This window comes from Halyomorpha halys, unplaced genomic scaffold (assembly GCF_000696795.3).
Source record: "Halyomorpha halys isolate HHAL.00 unplaced genomic scaffold, Hhal_1.1 Scaffold15.1, whole genome shotgun sequence".
NCBI classification, from domain to species: domain Eukaryota; kingdom Metazoa; phylum Arthropoda; class Insecta; order Hemiptera; family Pentatomidae; genus Halyomorpha; species Halyomorpha halys.
In genome coordinates, this window is record NW_027108914.1 from 2968153 (window position 1) to 2979892 (window position 11740).

The 11740-nt window shown below is 31.3% G+C and overlaps 1 protein-coding gene across 1 annotated transcript; it reads left to right on the forward strand.

Moving 5' to 3' along the window:
- The first annotated feature begins 5839 nt into the window (after window positions 1–5839).
- On the forward strand, window positions 5840–6754 carry LOC136795708 (histone-lysine N-methyltransferase SETMAR-like). The gene has a single exon (XM_067047203.1). It carries the CDS (start codon window positions 5840–5842, stop codon window positions 6752–6754), a length of 915 nt encoding a protein of 304 aa, XP_066903304.1.
- Window positions 6755–11740: the final 4986 nt, after the last annotated feature.

The window sequence follows — 11740 nt, forward strand, 5'->3', positions numbered from 1 at the left end:
TTAGCGAGAATAACCCTCAGAGTCACTGTAGTCGTGTTAGTAAGGATAAATTGGGGAGCTGCGGGAACAATAAGAGAGGAGTGGGACCACACTTGTGGCAACTTGCGGCAGTAAAATGCTTCGCAATGGAAAATCCTCCGCTTTCCAGGGCTTCAGCCGGTGGAAACCCACTCGGAAAAGTTTTAATAATATAACTTGCCATAGACATATTACATTTAAGAGTTCTTGAGACTCCCCTTCTTAAATCATTTACCTGCCAGTCTGCTCACTGTATCCTCTACTGCCGGTAATGGAATAAGGAATTCGTCCTTCTGCAGCTTTCTTTCTTCTCTACCTGGCTCATAAAGTTCTTATAAAAACTTGTTCGTTCCGTTTCAGTATTTTTAATATTAGTTACTTGTAATTAATTAATTAATTAAAGCTCATGCATAGAAGTTATCATCGCAATATTAAGCTGAACTTCGCTACATATCTTAAAATTTAACACTTACGTGTTTAAATGAATTTTAAAAGATTTATTTTTTTTATTTATTTATTTAATACCAGATCGGCCTGGTGGGCCTTACATGGTTGATATAACCGTTACATTTTATTTTATTTTTTTAGCAGGTAGAGAAATGTATCTAAGGATGAACTTTAATCATAATGAAATAAATTTGATTAATGATCCGTGTTAATAAAAACTTTATTAAAATACTCTACACCTTGTTTTCAGGCAAGTAGATCTATCATATTTATATTTATTTATTTAATACCAGATGGGGTATTACATAGTTAATATAACCGTTAATTTTTTTTTTAAGTTCATTATGGCGGGGTATAGTCTCCTAAAAAATACAACCCAAACTATATGTTATAATTAAAAGAAAATAAGATATAATAAATAGATAAAAATAATGATTCTAAATAAAAGAGAAAAGTAAAATTAATAACAAAAAATATTTATAGAACTAACAAACAAACAATTACCCTCTAAAGGTAAAAAAAAAGTTAATTTGAAAAAAGGACGAGAAAAAAATAATAAGAATGAGTAAAAGAGAAATCGTTTTGATAATAGAATTAATAAATATAGAATTTACAACAGAATGTCCTGCAGAAGCCTGGGCTTCAGTCTTCGGGTTGAGGTTGAGTTGTCCAAGTTCAGTAGGTCAATGCTCCTTTATTTCTGCAACTGGAAGTGGAACTTCATGAACCGTTTTAAAGAATTTCAATTTTCACAATAAACGAAAGAGGTTCTTATTAAAATCGGATTATATTAGCAAGTGGTAGAGAAAACTCATAATCGTATGAATCCTATATCTTTATATACAGCACAACCTTTGAATTCAAAAATATTGTCAAATAAAATAAGATTCTATAATAATAAATTGTTTTCTGTTACACTGTAGCCGTGAGTCAATCGAGTGGGTTTTGGATTCCTCCTGGAGTCCACCCAGCCTCATAAATTGCGAGCATGATCCTGACCAAATCACCTTCTTGCACAACCGTTGTTCTAGTGACAAAATCTCCTTTGAATGTAAGGGTGCAGCGGTATAGATTTTAATTTTTTTTTTATCATATGATTCAATTTAAATTTTATATTTAATTTATTCAATTGTACATCGCCATTATAATGCCAATGTGGTGTATTAATTACGGCAAATAGTGCACTCCTTGTGAATTTTTAACATGGTTATGTATTATCTTCGCTTTGCCAAAAAGAACCTACTGATTAGGTGACGTCTTCAATAAAAAATGCCTAATCATTTAATAAAATAATAGTTAGAAATAAGCTATTACCTTAATACGTCACTTTGGAATACCGACAAAATATAAATAAGTAGTATTGATAACCTGTGGATGGTTTAGGTTGCACCATTAGTTAAAAAAATTTAAATGAGAGAATTTTAACAAAGTTAACATTTCTTTTCCAGGAAATCCTTCATCAGATAATTAGTTGACCATTCAGTCTTTATGCGGAATCTTATAGTTTTCAGAGTAAATCTCTCAAGATTTCTTCTGAAACCGACGACTATGATGTGTAGAATGAGCTGACAGGAAGAAATTAGTCACTAGCCGAATATTTCGGGGTAGCTGACTAGGTTCCTAATGCTATGCTCCCATCTCCATTGCGAATGAGAGGGAGAGGTATCCTTACTACGCTGCGTATCCCCTGAGGCTATGGGCTATGGGCTCTTCGAGTTAGCCAGTTGTAATATATATGTATAAACTCTGTATTAAGGAGTTTAAGATTGAATAAGGGTATTCTTAAATAAGAAAAAATAAATGATTTGTAATTTTTTATTTTAAAAAATAGATGGTGATTAGACCATTTCATAAAATCATTTTTTTTTAATAAGAAGTATCGCCGTAAATAATTTAAGCTTAATAGGAATTTTCATTAATAGGATACAGCGATAAATGTGTCAGTGAGCGTTATCTGTTCTTTTATATCCTAGGAAGACTGAAATAAAACGGATTTCTCCCTTTGCAAATACTGGCCCGATTTAGAATAATTTAGTTTTATATTTTAAAGAATTCTATTATTATATTTTAAATGATTCCTTATATGTGTAGGTTTTAAGTTATTCGGATTTTTACACAATATAAATATTAAGTGATTATCTCCTTAAAATATTTATATCATATATACATAAGTAATTTACATAAATCTTTAACTAATATTCGAATAATAATGGTTAAATAGGTTTTATGATTTTTGCAGAACCCTGATGACGTTGGAGAAATTTGGAAAGGAACTACCACTAAATATTTATATTATATAAGTTGAACTTTTTCGGGGTAAAAGTGTTAGTGTATAAACAGAACTAATTTTTACTCTCACTTTCGGATTTGAGTTTTTGATGGATTAGTAAGTACACATTTTGAGTTCAAAAATATATTTTTTTTTTTTAGTACTTATTTATTGCTATTTACAACTGTACATTATAATACATTTAGTAAATCTGATCTAAGTTAAATTGGAGTGTTACAGGCGTGTAGAGAAATTACCCATTGGTAACACTCTAATGACATTTTACATTAGCTGGTCTCGTGGCCATCTTCTTTTCAGACGCCTCGGAGGATTGTCAGGAATGGAAGAGGATACAAGATTAGAAACTAGGGGGTTTGAGTGGTTAGAGAGTTTATAATGAAATGAGTGATATCTGGTTCGGGCTAGATCGCTTACATAGGGAACATTAAGGTCTTTATGTATGATTTTATTTGTGACAAAGTAAGGAGCATTGAGGATTTTACGAAAGATTTTGGATTGTAAGGATTGAATACGAGAGGAATTCGAAGGTTTAGTGGAGCCCCAAAGCTCAACTCCATATGTCCAGATTGGCCTTATTACAGTCATGTTGATCAGTCTTTTGTAATGTGTTGGAAGTTTAGACCGTTTTTCTAGTAAGTGCTGCAATAGTCGAAATCTACGTGCAGTTTCCTGTCTTTTCAGTCTGGTGAGAGGATTCCAGCTTAATCGCTTGTCAAAAATAATAAATACGTATTACCTATATTTTGATTAAGTCGACAGGGACACCGCCCATAATTTTGTTTTTAATTATATAGAAATATGTTTTTATAAATCCTCTAAAGTCCGAAATGATTGAAACCCTGCATTATTCCACATTTACAGCGTAACCAACATTAATTTCTACTTTATATGTAATGATGTTTTTGAGATTTAGTCATCAAAAAGTCAGGGAGCAAGTACAGCCATGTATAAAATGGTTTTATCATACAGGTAAAGTGAGTTTTAGTAAATTGGTTTCATGGATTCATCCAACTAGGATTGAGAAGTCTAATAAATCGATGATTATACGGAATAATTAGTATTTTATAGAGTTGGGTAATCGTTGTATAATTAAAGACACTAATTAAATATTCACATAAATTTAAGCAAACATTGTCCGAATCGTCCAAACCGATCTGAGCGTAACACTGGAACACGCTAATAGTACCAGCTGGGTCCCTGGCTTACGTGCAAGAAGACACGTACTATCGCGGTGAGCATTGCAGAATATCGATGAGCGGAGGCGCTGTACAGTTAAGCTGATTTGCATTGCGATGGACAGAAATAGCACGCCCTGGTTAGATTAGACGCCAAAACCAACTGTCCACTCTGTTTTGATTTCTAAGACAGAAAAAAGAGTAAAGTTAACTTAACTGGAAGGTAGCATGATGCAAAATGCAAATTGCAAGTGCAACATGAAAAACCTTCAGACTATAAGAACCTCTGTTTTCGTTCGTTCTATTTTGTTCAGCGGCGTAAAACCTCCTAGGTCATCAACGCCATTTAATTCTAATTAATTTCTGATAATATTCAATTTACTATTTTATTTCTGTTGTATATATACACAGACACACGCAATCACGAACGCACACACACACACACACACACACATATACACCCAAGAAAGCAAAAAGTAGTTTCTGATATGATTTATCCAAAATCATACAAGGGAGGAATCTCTTATGTTTTTTATTTTATTTCTGCAAGTATGTTATGTGATTTAAAAAACTTAAATACCGATCAACTCCACGTCGATTCCGACTATTATAGCACTTATACAAACGGTCTAAACGTCTAATCTATTACAAAAGACTGATCTATATGACTGTAATAAGGCCAATCTGGACACACGGAGTTGAGGTTTGAAATTAGGGGCTCCAGTAAAACCTCAAATTCTTCTCGTATCCAATCCTGACCACCCAAAATCCTTAATGCTCCTTACTTTGTCATGAATAAAATCATAAATAAAGACCTTCATTTTCCATGTGTAACCAAACTAGCCATTGGTTACACATTCCATGCGGAACCATATACCATTTCTTCCATTATAAACTCCCTAACAACCCAAATCCGATAGTTTCTAACATTGCTGACAATTCTCCGAGCTACCTGAAAAGAAGATGGCCAAATAAGGACTGATGCATTCAGTAATAATTGCAAATCTGGACAAATATTATTTTTGCAAATTATTGAAAGCAATTAACGAGTATGGACGTTGTTAGGGAGGAAGATAATGGTGAAAATTGGGAAATCAAAGATTTGAGAACCTAAAGCATCCTACGACAATTATGGTAAAACATTATTTAAAGAGACTAAAATACTCGAAATCGCTTAGAAACGATATTTAGAGTGGTGAAATTGGATTTGTTATTAAAAGAGGTGAGGCCAAAATTCTTGTGAAATTCCAGATTTGGCCCTTTTCTTATAATTATTTGTTATTGTTTCTCTGACGAGCATTGTTGTATTGTTCAATAAATATCTCCTAAATGATACTGGAACTGGAAAGACTGATTATTATCGACATAAAAGAAAAAACTCAAATTTCCATCTGGTTAGTATCTGAAATCCATCTATCCATCATTTCATTTCGTTAAAATTGATAGCTCTGTATCACAACATAGAGAGAAAGTATGACAGTACTAATTTACATCTTGATAGTTAACCTACCCGCGCTTAAAGTTCACAATTAATAAATTTCATACAAGATAACCAATGACATGGCTAGAAGAGAAGGGCTGGGATATCTTGGAGTCCGGCTTTGCCTTCCATCCGAAGGTGGCAAGGCTTGGCACGCAGTGCCTCTGCAGAATGTAACTAATATACATAGGGGCGAATGAATATTTTCTTTATTGTCACTTAAATTTAATTTTCCTTGTCTTCTACCAGGGCATTCAAAAAGTCCTGTCGTTTTTCGTTTGTTCGTACTTTATTTCGATTCTAGAGTGTTTGCTAATTAATTCCGTTCAATACAACTTTTATCCATGTAAACACAAATGTTTATACTTTATGAATAGGAGGCTAAGGAGGATTAATTTAATGCAGTCACCATCCAACTGTCTAGTTAAAATGATTCCAGTTGAAACTCAAATTAGGTCGATTTTGCTCTATGAGTTTAAACTTGGCTCAAAAGCTGCCGAAACTGCTAGAAAAATATGCTCCGTGTTTGGGGAAGATGTGCTGTCTGAGCGGAAGGCACAATTTTGGTTTTCAAAATTTCGTGGAGGCGACGAGACACTAGAAGACGAGGGACGCTCAGGTCGACCAACTGTAGTTGATAAGGAGGACGTTCGAAGAGTAGTAGAGTTGGATCCGCGTCAAAGTTGTTCAGAGATAGCCTCTCAACTTAATATCTCAGCCACCACTGCCTGGAATTACCTTAAAGAACTGGGAAAAGTGAAAAAACTGGATAAATGGATTCCTCATAAGCTTTCAGATGCCAATATGCTTGTTCGCTTGACAACTGCATCTTCGTTAACTTCCCGCTTGAAAGTCGAACCCTTTTTGAATCGAATCATCACCTGTGATGAGAAATGGGTGTTGTACAACAACTTCAGACGATCATATCAGTGGTTGTCGGCAGATGAGAAACCTAAACAATTTCCAAAACCAGATCTCCATCCAAAGAAAGTTTTGCTCATTGTTTTCTGGACAGCCAAAGGTATAGTGCATTTTGAGATTCTGAATCAAGGGCAAACCATCACTGCAGAAGTATACTGCAATATACTGGACCATTGCCAATCCAAGCTTAAGACTTTTGATCCCTGCTTAGTCAACAGAAGAAGACCTTTGCTTCTTCAAGACAACGCTCGACCACACACCGACAAATTGACCAGGGAAAAATTGACAGAAATAGGCTGGGAAGTTTTGCCTCACCCACCATATTCCCCTGACCTGTCACCCACTGATTATCACCTATTCAGAGATCTCGACAACAATCTGAGACAAAAATGTTTTCAAGACCGTGACAACCTTTTGCAGTAAAAATCAACAGTTTTTTAAGGAAGGAATTTGGGCTTTACCATCTCGTTGGGAGAAGGTTACCGACTGTAACGGTGGATATTTTGATGAATAAAGGTGATCATTTGAAAATATTTATTTATTTATAATTTCCCCCAAAAAAACCACAGGACTTTTTGAATGACCTGGTACATTAATATTTTTTTATTAATTGATCAGTTATATTTTTGTTATAGATTCATATTTTGATATATGTAAATCATAATAGTATTTTCTTCTATTTACATAATTTGTTTATTATTATTTTTTAAAATTTTTTTTTCTTTTAATCCATTGATAATACTCAATGTTATGTTTTACTTTTTTTTTCTTTTATTCTCCTATTACTGTATATGTATGAATGAATATTTTAACACTAATATTTAATGCTATTAATTTGTGGCAGATTGTATTAATTCTCTTAAATAAAATATATATATACAAGATAAGTATTTTTTTGAAATAATAAAGCATTTCATTGTCAATGCGTCCTAATTTGATAGATATCACACATACATGGGGGTCGATTTTTATTTCGATAGTGGCCTCACGAACTAGACTACCCCGCCCCCCACAACCATGGTTAGAATAGGGTGATAACCTGTAAATAACTCTTTCGTAAGTCAGAGTTGTATATTAATTTAGATGGTATTCATTAAATAATACTATATTAGACAAGGTTCCTGCTGATACTTATTGTGTAGTTGAAAAATTTAAACTTTTCCAAATATGTTCATCTGATTTCGCAACTTACCGTAAGACTCAGAGGTATTCTCTGGAATTTATCTTCTTCCTGATTATTTTTTGAAAACTGACATCTCTAAATATAGATTTTAAGCAACATAACTTTGTAATAGGTTTTTAAATCTCATATTTCCCTGCAGGTTTCAAATTAGCACTAACCAAATTTTAGCGTGTCCTACAACAGATAATAACCACTTTAGTGAAAATACTTCTAAGGAAGATCTACTTTCTTGATTTCTGAAAGTAAATCATAAAGACGTTCCAATTTAATTTTTGGTAGGTGTGTTTATTTAGTTATTTGAAGAGGCTTTAACTCTCCCTAAAAACCGTTATAACCTTTCTTAAAATTTTTCATGAAAGAGAAGAACCTATGATCAAATTTACACATTTTCAGGTTGGCCACAAAAGAGCCATTGTTAAGGATTAAGGATTGATTCTTTGCAATCTTCATTGAAAGGACTAGTAAAATTAGCTCAGAAAGAAGCTTTTAATTCTGAAATTTTTTTTTTGTTTAATTTTATTATTTTTAGAAATTCATACCTGGCCATCTGTCTTAACTTGTCTGTTGTCATCCTTGTTTCAACCAGACAGGTACCTCTCCCTTTGTTTAGTTGTTATTTTTGTTAATTTACTTTATATTTCCCTTCCCTTATTACTATACCTCATCTTTTCTCCACATATCTGTTTAACTTTTACACCTACATCTTTATTATATTGAAAACTATTTCGAACGAGTATTTTTAGAACCTTTAGAGGTTCTCGAACGAGCAATTTTAGAGGCACCACTTGATTTTGTAGTTGAACTTTTGAAAGTTTTATTATTCTTTAAATATAAAATCGTTTTCACTACAAGGTATTTAACATATTCATTAATATTGAGCTGGTATCGAAAGGGCCATAACAATTAAAGTTGTTAATGAAGGACGTGAGTAAATGCCTAACGTGGAGAAACTTTCTGCTTGTGATGGATGTTGATGTGCTTAACGGTCCTTGTCGGCTAGTCAAGTGGATACTCGGTACTCTCACAGAATCGACTTATCCATTCTTGGTACCAATTGGATACCAAATAAAAAAAAAAAATGAATCACTTAGCTACTTTGACTTAAATGATTAAAGTTGTTGTACAGCAAGTTAGTTTAAAGGAAGCGATAATACTACGAAATATTCTCTTAATAATGTATAAAAATTGTAATCAAAGAATACTGGCAAGTATTAAGTTTGAAAAATATAAACATACATTTTTCGCATTGAACAAGAGCCACTACTAGTATATTGAGTCTAAAATAACAAAAAAAAAAAACCCTGGTTTCCAGGAAAATTATGGACAATAAATTCCTATTTTTCTGTTGTTATAAATACTACTATATAAGGATTTCTCGAGGTTGGAATAATGAATATACATTTTGTGTTCCTGCCAATAATACAACAGTTTAGCAAGAGATAAGGAAGTCGTAATGCAATCGGAGAAAATTGGATGGTCTCGACACATCCTATTCGAATTGAATGTATTAATTTTTAATAATTTTTTTTCATATTTTGTGTTTATCCATTGTTTAATATTGCTAACAATGAGAACTGTTTTTTTTTTAATAAACAAAACTGCAGATACTTTTACGATGAAACATTAATAGTTAATGTTGAAAGGAATATGGTCCGGGTGCGGTCAAGAAAAACTCAAATAGTAGAAATATACTATTTTAATGAGCCAGAAATATACTATTTTAATGAGCCAAGATTCCATTAATTCATTATTCCATTAATAGTTAATGTTACTTATTTAATTGTGCCAACTTCATCGGAGCTAAGAACAGAACAAGATAACAACCAGTAAGTATTAAAAAAAAAAAGAAGAAAGAAAATATAAACAGAATGACATACAGTGAATAATTTTACAGAATGGAATTAATAAAATGAAGTAATAGAGAAGTGGAAAATAAAATGTATACATAGGTAATTGAACAAGTAGGTAAAATAAAAAAAAAAAAAAGAAGTTATATAATGCAAATAAGTGTGATTATATTAGTTATTAATAATTTAAAAATTGAAATATGGAAAGAAAAATAAATTTGAGAGAAAGAAAATATATGTAACCATAATAATTGATAAAGAGCCAGAATATAAGTAAAGTTTAACAAAATAAATGAATAGAAGAAAATAAAATACAGGTACTTTTGAGGAAGAATGTTTAAAAAATCCGCAACTAAGCCATATCAGATTATTTTAATGAGAATAAGACCTATTTTATAACAAAAAGCATATAATTATACATTGATATAAAGAGTTAAATCAAAGTCGTTCAATCCATTTTCAATACAATCGAAGAAATGAGAAAAATCGATTTTATAAAGTTGCACTTCGACCCATTCCAGTTTATAGAAAAAGGTTCTGTCATGCCCCCAGGAATATACCCAATTTAAATATGTAATTTCAGTTTCGAACTAAACTGTTCACACAGACACACAGACCATTTTGCGAGACTTGATTATTTGGACTCAAAACGTGCATCTAAATTTGTACCTTAGTAATACTTCCCCATAATATAATAAGCCAAATTCTTTGCAGTACGGTTTTAACTCCTCCATTGAACGACTCGGCTGATTTTTTGGGCTGATTACTCCTCATTGACTTACAGTTATTATAGAATTCAGTATCCCTGTTGAACGCCAGGACATAAGTTGATCTTTATTAATAAGTAAATAGGTTGGAATGGAACAAGAAGAGCAGAAAGTATTTTTAAAATTTTATTTTGCAATCACAATATAATTAATCCCACCCTCTCACCCTAGGCTAGCCTTGAAAACATTTACTAATAGCGAGTATTGTTCTGTGTAAATTTCACAATCTCTCAAGAGGAGACCATTTTACCAAAAATAATAGAAGAGAAAACCTCTCCCTACACTCCGAAATAGTGACCGTCTTATCTTACCTTTGAAACGCTTATTAAAAACGGAAAATAGAGACTTAAGTTATACTAAATAGTTAAATCGAGCAACATTGAAAATGTGGCTAAGATTGGAAAATGGTGTTGATTTATTCTGGAATTGATCTTTAGCGTCAAAGACCAATACATAAATTAAGATGAACTTAATTTAAGAAATTACTTTTGTGTTTGGAAAATGCAATGCTAGCCAAAGAATACCTAAAATATTTATCGTTAGATTTCAAAGATCGTCCCATTTCAAAATTTTAGCTTTTTAACTAAAAAATTCAATTAAATAACATAATATAAAGAAAGACATTCCTTTATCCGACAGTTCATACAAGCCTTCAATTTAAAGACAAATGGATTATGTTACCTTCGGAGTCAAAATACTGTGGCTTTTATATTAAATAATTGAGCAGGGCAAACCTAATATAAAATAAAATATTAAGACATGTTTTTGTTAAACAGGTGAAGAATAAAATTGCCGAGTTAATATATATTAATTTAAAAAATACTAATTTTGTCATTATAACCTTTAATAAAAATTTTAATAAAGACTTATAATAAAGGCGTAAATAAATAAACAAATAAATTATAATTATAACAAAATAAATGATGAAAATTTCTAATCCTACAAAAATTAACCATTATAAAAATATTATAAAGAAATAAAAGAGCTTATCCCCTTTCATTTTTAACTAAACAAAACAAAACAATAAAAATATAATAATCCAATGTATATATTAATTATGAATTAAATTCAATTAAAAAAAAACAAAACAAATAAATAAAGATGAATAGTATATCACATCAACTTACAATTTCTAAATAATTTTAAAATATGAAATAACAATTGTAAGTATCGCCTTTAAATTCGGGATCTTAAATTTAAAAATAAATTTTTTAAATAAACTCTGATAAATATGGTGCCAAAAAAAATCTGCTTTAATAATAATTAATAAATAAATCTTTATATTAATATAAACTATAAATATAAATAATTAATTCCATAAAAAATACTAAGGTAAAAGTTATTTATATAAAAGTAAAAAAAATATTTAAAATAACTTGATTAGGGAGTTCACGTAATTAGGTGAGACTAAAAATATTATATATTAGTATGGTTATGAATTCCAAAAATTTCCTACTGATCAGCTCATGTTTTAGATGAGTGCTTCCGTTCCGGTTTCAAAAAAATACCTACGTCAAGAATCATCCTAGTTAAAACATCAAAAATATGACAGCCCTCTATAGTGAAGTTTCTCTCTCTCTCTCTCTCTCTCTCTCTCTCTCTATATATATAT

Excerpts from the sequence above, each read along its gene's own strand:
- LOC136795708 (XM_067047203.1), top strand. The coding sequence starts at position 5,840 with ATGATTCCAGTTGAAACTCAAATTAGGTCGATTTTGCTCTATGAGTTT.